Source organism: Oryzias latipes, chromosome 6 (genome assembly GCF_002234675.1).
Source record: "Oryzias latipes chromosome 6, ASM223467v1".
Taxonomy (NCBI): domain Eukaryota; kingdom Metazoa; phylum Chordata; class Actinopteri; order Beloniformes; family Adrianichthyidae; genus Oryzias; species Oryzias latipes.
In genome coordinates this window covers 14,480,985-14,494,337 of record NC_019864.2, presented here as the reverse complement: position 1 = coordinate 14,494,337, position 13,353 = coordinate 14,480,985, and the positions used below count along the sequence as shown (strand labels likewise).

The 13,353-nt window shown below is 38.4% G+C and overlaps 1 protein-coding gene across 1 annotated transcript in view; it reads left to right on the top strand.

Annotated features, from left to right (window-relative positions):
- Positions 1–13,353, top strand: part of reln (reelin) — a 91,347-nt gene that overhangs the window by 36,869 nt on the left and 41,125 nt on the right. Inside the window, exons 3-4 of the mRNA XM_020703717.2 lie at positions 1,028–1,166; positions 12,558–12,628. Coding sequence (XP_020559376.1) covers positions 1,028–1,166; positions 12,558–12,628 — 210 coding nt within the window. The remainder of the gene's footprint in view (positions 1–1,027; positions 1,167–12,557; positions 12,629–13,353) is intronic.

Genomic DNA, 13,353 nt, shown 5'->3' with positions numbered 1-13,353 from the left:
CAGGACAAACAAATCCATGTTTTTAAAGCATAAACAAAAAAGAAGAAAAAAGAGAAATATAGGAACTGTAAAGGTGAAGTTTTCCTGTATTTCTAACGTACCTTTGAAACAAAACATCAGCATACAAATGCATCCAGGCACAAAGCAGAACCCAGTGTAGAGGCACTGTGCATGCATTTTTATAGTTGCAATCTGAGAGTTACAAATAATTCAAATTTGAAAAATTGAGCAAAATTCTTCTTCTGGAAAAAGAGTCTTGTGGCTTTCACTTTAGCACGATCCCTCTATGTTAATTTGCATATTGATTTTGGGGGATCTTAAAGCTTCGGTGTTATTAATCACTGCTGATTGTAATATCAATGACAGAATATTTTATTAGGCAACAGTAGAGCAGGAATTGTGTTTGCAGGTTTTAGTGCAAACCCAAGCAAGAACAACACATTTTCATAAAAACACTGGTTTTGCTTTCATCTACAACATGCCGACATACTTTTGCCTTATACTCCTGTACGATATGCACAGCTTGGACTCCTCTTTGCTGATACCACAAAGTCATTTTGATGCAAAAAAAATTACAAAAATATTTTTAATGTCTGCAGAAGGATTGATGAGTCTGGTGGAGTCCTGCCCTTGCCCTCTGAGCTATAAAGAAAAGATTGTGTCATGAAGTCATTCCAGAGATGCAATCATAGCCGAGTAAAGATGCACATTAATAAAAGCTCCATATAAGAGTCGGCTCGAGGAAGGGGAGGACAGGCAAAGAAGATTAAAAGAAAAACAGTATGAAAATGACCAAATAGCAGAAGATTAAAAAGAGATCTAAGAACATATTTAAACAAATAAGTCGTGAAAAAAGTGCACAAAAGTCCAAAATACAAGTGGATGTAAAGGAGAGAAATATATTTTAATTCAGAATATTTGCAGTTTTTCTGTTCCATGCAGCAAATCATTATATGATTAATTTATTTAAATAATCTGAGTTTAGCTGTCAATAGTTGGTCCTTCACCTTTTGCCTCTGTCCTCCAGGTATGATGCCGGATCGCCAGTTTGCTGGAACCCAGTTTGTTTGCAGCGTGGTGGCTTCTCACGTGAGCCACCAGCCCTCCACCAGCTTCAGCTTTGTCTGGATCGCCCCCCCACCTGGAACTGGCTGTGTCAATTTCTTGTAAGTTATGTTGCTTGCGTGTAAAACTTGTAAAGACGTGTCAATGCCAAAGACAGATCAAGACAGAGAGTCTCCAGATGTCTGGCTTGGAAAGCCCAGCTGGGACCTTCACAGCTGACATTTGAGCCCCCCACACACAGATGTCATGCTCTTATCTGGTCATGTTGTTCATCACGGGCGGCATGCTCCCTCTTTGAGCCACACGTGGGTGTTAGAGGTTCATCTGGGGGGGGGGGGCTGAACTAGGGACAGTTAGTTTGGATTTTTACAACATAAGTGGCCTCATCAACATTGTAAAGATAGGATTTCTGTTTTTGCTTTTTGTGGGAGGAAGAGAAATGAAAGAACACCTGATATAAAAATATTGGCTACTGCTGTAAAGACTAATAAAGTTATTGTAAGCAAATATAGCTGTTTTAATTCTGTATAGTTAGAGAGTAAAACAAGCATGGCCACCATCATGGCAGGTGTGAATGTGTGAGCTGAGCCTGCTGAGGATTACCAGACATATCTCTATCCTCGTATTTAACTCATCGCCCTTCAAACGGAAAATGTGCGAGCTGTTGGTCAGATCCACCAATCCCTCGAGGACATGTGTGACACACAGCGACACACACAAGACACCTTTCTTTGCACCTAATGCAGGATAATTCTTTTCCCTTTAAATATGCTTTAAGAGGCTATGACTGTTTTTTTTATTCAGCATGTATGATGACATTTACATCTTAGACCAACTCCATGTTGTTACCTCATCTGTTAATTTATTGCCAGCTGTCAGTCAAACTAAACTATGCCACCAAAACAAGAGCATTGTTTGTTTGTTTTTTGACTTTCTTAACACTTTACCCATTTACGCAATTAACATTCATTCATTCATTCATTCATTCATTCATTCATTCATTCAATCATTCATTCATTCATTCATTCATTCATTCATCCATCTTCTTCTTCCGTTTATTCCCTTTCGGGGTCACTGGGCTGCCGAAGCCTATCCCGGCCACTTGTGGGCGAAGGCAGGTGACACCCTGGACAGGTCGCCAGTCTGTCGTAGGGTAGAGTGTCCACAATCACACACCCACGTACTCTCACATTCACACCTAGGGACAATTTAGAGTAATCAATCAACCTATAAAGCATGTTTTTGGATGGTGGGAGGAAGCCAGAGTCCCCGGAGAAAACCGATGCATGCATTTTACAACATTTTACATAAAAGCTGTGTCACTTACTTGTGGCGTTTACATCAAAGCACGGCAATAGAATAGCAATTGTTTAGTAATAAGAAAGTAAAATGGTAATACTGGGGAATTAACAAATTATTACTTTTCTTACTACACAATAAACTGGATTTTACCCTAATAACAGCAACATACAAATATACAAAACATACTTTATTTACTTTTTTACTAGTATTTAGCATTGTATTATTCTGGTATTTACATAATTAAACTAAATTATTATTAATATACTTACTACACAATTCCTATCTTTTTACTGGATTTTAATGTTAAGTGCTACCAAACTAGTTTGAAAGATTTTGAGGATGGAATGCATAAATTACATTTTCTATTTCTTGTTAATTTTGTTGAGTTTTCCTCTTGTAAAAAGTTGCTGGAAGTTTTATGCCATTGTTTCCCACAAACCAGAACTAAACGGAACATTTTGGCAGCATTCACAGAAATCCCATAATGAATTCCTGGAGAGACACAAAAGCCCATCCGATAGACTTTTATAGACTGACTGACAGAAAAAAGATTCAGTGGGGGGACTTTGCTGAAACTGAGACAATATCCACTGAGGCAAACGGATTTACTGGCTTTTTTGGCTGCCAGCAAACACATTTACTGTTGTGTGTGCGTGTGTTTTTTACACGTATTGTGTTGTGCGTCTGTGCTTGCATGTGCTGTGTTGTCTTGCGAGTGTAAAGCACAGGGCCGACGTGTGCCAATGCCAATGACAGTGCGGCTGGCGGGGGGCCACAGTGGTATTACAATGAGGGCCCCTGCGGCTGACCTTATCAAAGTCAGCCAGTCTTCCTCCAGCTGGCTTAAGACTCCTCTTCACACACAAACACACAGACATCTATACAAACATCCTAACTGGTGGCTGTTACAGCTCCCATCTCTATCATCCTCTTCAAGGGTCAGCGAAGGAATTCAACAGGCCTTGACCTCTGTGAGGTTAGGATTTGATTGAAGATCTTGGACTTCCACTACTTTTCAAATCTCCTTTTTTTAAATAATAAAATTAATTGATTCTAGTTTAAAATCAGCACTTTAAATTAATAAATAAAATGCAAAATGATCTAATTTACATTTGTTTGGCTTGTAAAACATGTTCTTTGTTGATTGATACAAGGACTCTTTTTTTAAGAGAGTGTGTTTAAATTAAAGCCACAGACATTTTCTGTCCTTCAGAAAACTGGAGCTGCGTTAATACAGGCCCAGAACGAAGTTTTATTGCCAGGGTTGTAGGAGTGTCCCTGGTAACACATCACCAGCAAAAGTGTGATGAAGTGATGTGACGTGTCATCCAGAAAAACTCATTCCCCGGTGAGCTGTAAATTGCCACCCAAAGAGATGGGAAGGCCTTGGAGAAAGGGAGTAGATGAGGTACTGGCGGAGTGGGGAGAGCACATGGACATGGTCAGAAGTTGTGACACTTTAACACCACACTGAATCAAGATCTGATCTTGCTGCAAAGGGCTGACATTTGTCATGATGTGTCTCTGCCAAGCCAGGTCGCCAGCTTTTAAACAGCCCAATATCAGAAAGTTGTAAAAAGCTCTTTTTACTTTTTGTAAAGAAAATTAAAGTACTACATTACATGAGTTTGTAAAGTGAAGTCATCTTTTTTGGATGGTTTCATTTTCTTGTAAAATGTAGATGTTATAGGAGAATCAAAATATAAATTAATGACATGCAAAATACAGATGCTTAATAATATTGGCACAAAATTTGTGCAAGACAGTTTTGGCATCTTAAGTGATGATAAACATGTTTGAGGTGCTCCATCAAGTTGCAAACTTTAAATTTTCCTCTCCTTTACTCATTTCACACACCACTGGAAGCCTAATGTTAGGATTGATGTCGCTTACAGTTCTTGGCAAATAGAATTACAGAAGAGATCTTCCACAGTTATCAGAGTGAACAGACATTTAGTGAACAGGAGTACTATAAGAAAGTCAGAAAACACATATTGGCTGTTAAAAACAAAACCCAGTTTGGTGAAATAGAAATTATCCAAGGGTAAGAATGTTCTGGGTAGAAACCTCAATATAAAACAGTTGTGAAGTAAAGCAAAGTTGGAGTCATAAGTCATATTATAATTGGTTTATTTTGAACTAAACTGCCATGTTTTGTGTTGATTTAGATTTTGGTAAACCCCAAAACATGAATTTTGGACTTTGTTTTTTATTTTATTTTTTATTTTAGTATTTTTAGTAGGTGGTGAAACATTTAAATATTACTTATTGGTTTTTGACACAATGTGTAAAATCCGATGTGGCAAATCAGATTGACAAAATCAAATGTTTTGCATCCTCTAATCTGCTTCACTTTTGGATGCAATATTGATGGATTTTGTGTCTGTTTTCTTCTCCAGAAACATGGATATAATGTGGAATTTTTTAAATAAAAATCTAGATTGTTTTTACATCTGTTTATGCATATCTTATCCAATGCAACATATTCTCACGGCGTGACAGTATAGGTCTATGTGGTGTTTGTACTCAATGAGCCTTTTTTTTAGACCTCAGTCACAACTGCTCACCTGTGGATAAGAGCTGTTTTTGGAGTTTTTTCCAAATTGTTGCAAATAGATAAAAAAAATTCAGAATTCAGAGCAACAGCACTGGCAAAATGATGGACAGCTTGTTGTGTTAATCACAGGTCAGAGTATTGACTTGAAGCTGAGAGTTGACCTATCTTACCCAGCTTCTGATTTCTCCTGGCATTGGTCTGCTCCATTGATTTTTGTTAGTATTCAAGTTCATGAATAAAGTATGTTTAAACATAAAATCGTTGGCTAATGAGCTACCATGTTTACTAAAGCATCACACTGGCTTATGGGCTTATGGTTCAAAGTCATCATGTATTGGCATTTTCACAGAAAACCAGGACAGGGATTCATGTATAAAGATGACTACACAGAGAAGCCAATTTCCAGTTAGACATTTACAAAAGACAATATTATTTTTTACAAATACATTTCTAGGCTTGATATTGTATAACAATTTTTTAATGTCTGTCCTGGCAGGATCCCTCCTTCATGTGGACATCCGTTAGGTTTCTTCTTTTTTCCCCTGGAACCTGTTTTTTCTTTTAGGAGTTTTTCCTAGGAGGGTCTAAGGGCAGGGATGCCCAGTTTAGTTTAGTCTGTTTAGTTTTGTTTAGCAATCAGCTATCGTATTTTATAGCTGATTTTATGTTTTGTTCAATTAGTGAAGCCCGTTGAGACAACTGTGTTGTAATAATGGGCTGTATAAATAAAACTGAATTGAATTAATTGAAAAAAAAATGTGTTTGAAATTATTGACAGCTTTCACACTAAGCTGTCAAGCTGTGAATCCTTTTTGGTATCCATCAAGTTAAGTGCATACATGATTCACCATAATAAATTAGCATTAGGTTGTTCAGGTCAGGAACATGAGCTGACTGTGTGTTGGAAGACATGAATAAAGCTCTTCATCCGTTCTTGTACATGTCAGCTTAATGGGAGCCCACAATTAACAGCTCAAGTGTTTAAAATCACAACTCATTTAAAGCCCCTTTCTGGTAGACCTGGCATCAGCGCCTCGAAAGAACAGAGCTTGGCTCAGCCTCTGGTATTTTGTTTTACATAGTCTTATGGCCTGTCTCTGAGTCCTAAAGCCTTAAACAGTCTAACAGTCTAACTTTTGCATGGTTAGAGTATTTTCTCCCAACCCTGGTCCTCAGGGAACACTGTACTGCAGTTTTTCAATTCTACCCTGCTCAAACACACCTGCTTTTGATAGATGCCAGTATCAAGCTTCTGAGAAGCTTGATGATAACTGTAGTAGGTATGCTCAATCAGGGCAACATGGAAAACATGCAGAATAGTGTATCCTGGGGTTAGGAAAAAGCAGCTGCGCTTTGATGGACAAAAGAAATCTGAAAGAACGCCTGATTGGAAGAAAAATGCGTCATGTAAACACGCCGTTCGGAATACTCTGCCCCGATCAGACTTGTCCGGATCAAAATTTCTTTCCGATCGAGATAGCTGGGTTATGCCGATTGTTGATCCGATCTTGTTGCATGTAAACTGTTCATTCCGATTGTGTGTCACTACTGCTCTGTTTTGCGTCACGCATAGACGGTGTTTCGCTCCAGAGAAAGCTTTGAATCGGCTGCTCCGTGCGAGTGAACCGTGTCTTTTGGCAGAGCAGCCGGAGTTATAGATTTGTGTTTGTGGACAGGGGGGTGGTGCTTTGTTACGTGTTTGTTACGATTGCTATGTTAGGCTTCCATCCCGTCGCTCTTAGAAACTGTTCAAACAATCACGTGGATTTGTGTTTCCAGTCGTGTCCCGACAAAATAAAGGCTGATGTTATTCCCAGATAGCGGCATTTCCCTCATGGATTTTGTGTTCATCAAACAAGGCTAATGTTGTTAGCGCGTGTTAGCCTTCTCCTAACCCTGGCTTCTTCCAGCTCCGTTCTTTCACAAGAAAAAGCACTGACCACATGGATTACAAACGATTTATTCCGATCGAAAGTGTGACCATGTGAACGTTTGTTACAATCGGAAAAAAAATTCTGGGCCCATTTACACGGTTGAACTCTTATCCGACCATTAATCCGATCAAGATATTTTGCCCATGTAACCGCGGCTACTGACTCAGAGCAAAGAACCACTGCTGATAGTTAATGCACCAGGCTGGGAGCGGAGTGACCTGATCATGGAAAGAGACTAAATTTACAGAGTGATGGAATGACTAAACTTCACATTTTCAAAACTGCAATTGCCAAACGATTGGGAAATCAACAGGTTTGGTCTGAAAGGAACAGTGCCATTGCTTTTGGGCAGTACCAACCAAAAAAGCCCAACAGTCAGTTTAGGACGTGATTACAGGCAGCTACAGCTGGACTGTTGACGAATTAAAGAAAAAAGGAGTTCCATGATCCACCGATGGCCTTGAAGTGCGGCAGACAGAGTTGAACCTACCAAAATCCACGTGTGGAATATTGATTACCTGTCACACTATGTATTCAGTTTTGTATTAGATGACAAAACAGGCATTACACCAATTCAACCGTGTAAATGTGCAAACACTCAGGGTTTTTTTTATAAGCTCTGGAGCTGAATCCACTGAGCACTTACTCTAAAACCAACACCAAGCCAGACTTTTGTTTTTTAAATTCTCTCATCCCATCATACTTAGTTTGATCTAGTTTTTGTACATAGATGCTAGCCAGAGGATTCCTTTTAAGGTTTATTTCAGTTTTTGTTTGAAAACCTTTACAGACCAACCCAATTTCTTGTTGCTGTTCACCATAAGGCGATCTCTCCTATTGATATTGCCTTATTTCCCCAGGGATGAACCATGACCCCTGTAATCATGCATTGAACTCTGTGTCCACATGAGGACTCATAGATGCACTTATGTTAGCGTGGTGCACATCAGGGCTGTGATCAATACTGTCAAACAGGGTCCACATTACAAACATCACACATTCTCATTTTCAGAAGGTCACTGTCCCACCTGCTGGAGCATGGTCAACAGTTTAAGATGAAACAATACAATGATGGGTGGCTGAAAATACATAGAATCTGGTCAGTGTCTGAGCATTTGAAAGCAGTGGCTTTTGTTAGACTCTCCACATTTTTCTTAATTTAAGCAGACGTGAACAGATGGGATGATCCTTTTTGTTGTACACTCTGATTGAACACAGCAATTTCTTCTCTCAATTTTTAGAATTTCTCTGATGTAGCCTTCCCTGTTATTATGCAACATAAAATTGGATTATTTTTATTTTCAATTTTTTAAATCACTGAAGTTATAGTTTTTTTTTAACTGGATAATTGATATCAAATGAATCTTTACATAGAAAATTTGTATTGATGAATCCATGAATTGAAGGAATATTTTTCATGTTTTTCATGCAAAAACATTTCCTCTGATTGTATAGCAAGAACTGATCATTTTGAAAGATTGAGATCAGCTTTATTGATTGAGATTGAGATCAATTTTATTAATGAAAGTTCCATATTTAGTTTGAAAGTTGTCTACAAACTGAATTTTAAAACCAAACCAATTGATCTGAGTTGTGAATTTAAGAATAAAAGTCAAGTTGATTAACTTGACTTTCATTTTTAAAGGTCAAATACCTTTAACAAATCAATGTCTTGACTTAAATTAACAATTTTTATCTACACCAATTTTTGTCTGGTTGTCCTCATATGTTTAATCCTAAACAGCTACTGTTTTTCTAATGATCACCCACTAACAGTAAACAAGGTCAATTGCTCTTCTCTTTAAAGCATATTCTGAGTAATAGCTGCACTTCCACTGGCTGTATTTGGGGCTATAACTCTCAATGACCCTGTGTTAACAAGCAGGTAATTTGCCAAACAACTCCCAAATCCCTCGTCTGAGGAGCTTCATTAAATTTGCATGTTCTTCAAGAGCCTTTTTCAATTAATGAATTCAGAAACGGATGGAGTGATGCAAATCTGTGAAGCAAGTTTTACTTTTGCCACAAAGAATGAAGAGAAGCTATTTTATGTTTAAACATAATTGAAAAGAGCTTTGGAATATTTCATTTCTCTGGCTTTGCCACCTGTCTGCCTCTCCGTTGTCCATGGATGCTGTGCCATAACCACAGCTGGTCCTCAGTATGGAAGATAAATCAACCAATTAGGGCACATTATTTTAAGGGCTAGGTCCAAATGTGCAGAACTGGGACTGGGACCTGCGAAAATACACCTACCTTTTTTATTACTGCCAAACGTTCAACGAGCTGGAGGAGAAAACAGGTTTTTGGATTTGGGGATAAAGGTATGGTAGTTTGTCAAGCAGGGAGCGAACAAAACCCATTTTGTGTGCTTTCAACCCAATTGTTGTTTAGCAGAAGTCTGTTGGTGGGAGACGATTCAATCTGTTAAAAAAAAAAAAATCAGTTTTTAACATCATTGTTCCTTTTGTGTTAACCAGCTCCTAGCTTATTGTCTGTATTTAATATTTAATATGTGTGTGTATGTGGTTAGCAGGCAGATGTCAAATCATCTCCTGCTACTTATGGCCAACAGCAACATGTAATGTAACATGCAGGACACGCATGGCAATTACCCACTCCCAGCCCTTTTGGGAGCTTTTTGAGTGACAGCCTGTCCATTTACATACATGTCAAAGCTCATTTGGGACTTCAAGAGTGCTTGTGTCTCTGCATTAATGCACCAGCCTTGTTTACTTGATGTCGTTTGAAAATCAAGGCCATCCAAGCCCCCAATCTGTATTTCCTCTGCCCAAATCCCAACCAATTTTTCTTTGATTTATGTATTTATTTTTGTTGTCTCGCTCCCTCTTTTTTTGTTTTTTTTTTTAATTAATGGCAGTAGAGAAGATGACATTTATTTTCGTGAGATGAATGACTCCATGTTTGAATCAGAGGAAAGAGGGAGTAGAACTCGGCAACGCCTTAAGGCTCTCATTTGCCCTAACTAGCATTCTCATCAGAGGAATTCAAATGAACCTTTAAATGCTTGACACATGTTCTTATGTTTATGCGTTTCATGTGTGTTTGAATGGCAATGAGAGATACAAGGGAGCTCCACTGAAGAACAGTGTTGCACTGGGCTGCTCAGGACCAGTGACTGTATGTAAAAACTGGACTGAGTGACCCCTCATGTTCCAAATAAGTGAGGTTCCGAGAAGCCAAAATCCCATAGACTTCTATGGAGAAAGACACTGCTGTTACTCAGTAATTCTTTTTGTCAGAATAACCATTCTTGCTCTGAACCTTTTTTTTATTGTTTATGCTAATCCTATGCTTTTTCATTGAATTTTTTTCTTTATTGCAAATATTCAAGATATAAACAGGCCAGTCAGAGGCCTCAATAAAGATATGTGGTCTCACGTCAAACGTTCGAAACATTTATTTGACAGATTCTCCCACTTTCAAGTCGTAAGGTTGTGGACTTCCTCTCACTCCTGATTGGCATGAGTAGTTGCCATAGAAACACAGATTCAGACCAACTCGGACATAATTTGGGTTAAAAATGGCAACATCTGTATCGTAACAAAAAGATGCACTGAAGTGACTTCATTTGATTGGAAGTGAGACATTTTCTATGGTTGATGTCACACTCACTCCGTCCAATTCTCATTTACAGTCAATACTCCAGACTTGCTATTTCTGCTGCTTTTTCCTTTAGTTTGGTGTGTGTTTTTGTTGGATGAGTACCCTGGTTTGTGAGTAAAACAACATGGGCTTACATTGGATACCATGAAGCACAACACTGATTAAGTTGGTCACAATTTATTGTTTACCCACCCAAAACTCACATGTGCAGAGCTAAGACTACACAAGGTGGGTGTATAATGGGAAATGCAATTTTTCAACCAAAAAAAAATCTACATGTGTTAATCTTACATCTCATTATAAATGGTCAGACTTCCCAATCAGATAATTTGACATTTGGTTTGCAGGTATTACAACTCAGTGTTTTATCAACATAGCTTGTGGCTTGCAGGCTTATGACCTGGAGCATGGTTTCAGGGCAGCTATGTTACCTCTTAGATATGAGAGCACCTCAAGATTGAAACTTACCAAGTAGTGAGAATAAATACCAAATGTATCTCTCTGTGTTTGTATAATATGTCTAAACAGGCCTCTCATGGTGTTAGAAGAGTATACTATGTGTGTTCCCTAAGCCCTCTGTCCCCTTAGATTCTATGTCTGTTAAATGAATTTAAGCAGTTTAGTAAATATTTCAGGACCTTGTTCCTACATCCCTACACACTGCTCGTTACGCTCCATTTTTTATTCATAAATACCAAACTCAAATTCTGACATATAAGTGTAATTAAGTTTGTTTTCTCCCCACTCCTGCACAGAAACAAGACGTGGTAATTAATTAAGAAACGGTCTGTTCATTATTCATGAGTTGAGATGAACTTGTAAATGCCTCCACACTTGGTAAAAAACAATTGCAAATTTTGCATCACTGAAAGTGTTTTGGGGCTGCAAAGCTAAACTTACACAAGTCTTAGGGAGCAAAGAAAAGTGATTCAAAAGTTGGAGAGCTTTGGAGCCTGACAGATGCAAGAAAACTCTCCATTGTCAGCAATTAAAATTGTAGAGCACACATATACAACTAATTTGACAGCCTCTATAGATTTTGAGACACACCTAAGGCCAAAAGGACAACTTAAGGGCCTCCAACTCACATCTACTTCGTATCAGATCTCGGTTTGCTCTTTTGTGTATTACAATGCACATTGACAACCAACAGCTGGCAATGCACAATCACACCTCGGAGTGTTGCTCCATTAAACTTTTTGAAAGTTTGAAGAACAAATGAAGTTTTGCAGCACTGAATTTAAGAATTCAAAAGTTCATTAGTCAAAAAAAGCCAAAAAAATAAAAGAAAACAAACAGTAAATAGGGAGAGATAGGAACTTCTCTATTTCAAAACAAGAGCTATTAAGGCAAAGGTCGTTACAATAAAAGAATATTAGGGGGAGTGTGTTAAAAAGGTCAAACACGGTTACCAACATAAAGCAAGAAGCAAAAAATGCTGAAGGCAAACATATTTTTCAAAGAAAACAAGAACAAAAAACAAGATCCATTTGAACCTTGCCAAACATATCACTGTCATCAGGTTCTTATGGACACATTACAAAAGATCAGTTATCTTTTTGATTGTTGAAGTGTAATATAGTCCACAGAGGGCAGCACTTTTTTTTGGGGGGGGGGTGGGGGGGGGGGGGGGCATTGAGCATTGACTTAGGTGCTCTCATGTCTAAGAGGTAACATAGCTGCCCTGAAACCATGCTCCAGGTCATTTATTCTTTAAATTGACCGTCAGTGTTTTTTTGCTGTTGTGATTCATGTGATGCTACTGTTTTTTATTCCTGAATAACAAAAAAAAATGTTTTTAGGCTCTAAAAATGTTGATGTTTTTTTTGAATTCCATATAAATAACAATACTGAACTGATTACAAGTATTTATTCATTCAAAAAGGTAAATAATTTGAGAGCTTTTATACTTAGATCACAAAGTTGCTTTTTTTATGAACTTTAAAATATTTTGGTGTGTTGGAAATGTTACTAGTGTGACTAATCAAGAAAATATAATGTTAAAATGACATAAAGTTACTGCCATATTTTAATATTTTGCTTTTGTCTGTTATTTTCATTGCTTCCCTCAGAGCCACAGCAACTCACAGAGGACAGATCATTTTTAAGGATGCGCTAGCACAGCAGCTCTGTGAGCAAGGAGGTGGGTAATACACTCATGCTCTTCTTCCCTGTCTGTGACCTGACACGTGCATAACGAGTGCATGCTGTGAATTCATGTTTTTTTTTCCATATAGATCCATACCTGCACATTAACGCAAATATAAACACGTGCATGCGCAACGAAACCCTCTATTACCCACTGTCCCTGTCTGTCACAAAGCAGTCAACGTGCTGCTCACTCACCACTGTGCTGCTACAGCACTCCCTTAGCTTTCTTTCTGCCTAATGATGCAGCTAGAGTTCGACATATTTGGATGTCCTATATTGCCAGCTTAATTTCAGCTTATGCTAAACTCAGCTTTCTAGCCTCCCGTTCCCTCTCCCTCTCTGTCAGAGATTTACAATTTTTGGCCAACAGTTCTTACATCCACTTTCAGCGACAGCCTTAAGTAGCTATTGACAGACAGTGCAGTCGCACTCTGCTTGCTGAGGGTGTATAATTGCTTGTTTACAGGAGAGAGGCTTCCTTCCAAATCAGCAGCTCTTCCTTGTAGATCACAATTTGACTCTAATGCCAAAAGTACAGAAGTCGTCTAAATGCTGCTGCAGAAATCTTCTGGGAGCAAAATTGCAGAGTTCTTAGAAATGTTTTATGCAATAAGTAAATTAAATGTTGGTCTCCCCCAGTTGTGAGTGTCTGACGCCTGCATGAGTAGATAATTGGAGACTCTCCTCGGTGACAGATGCCAAGAAAGAGCTCAAACT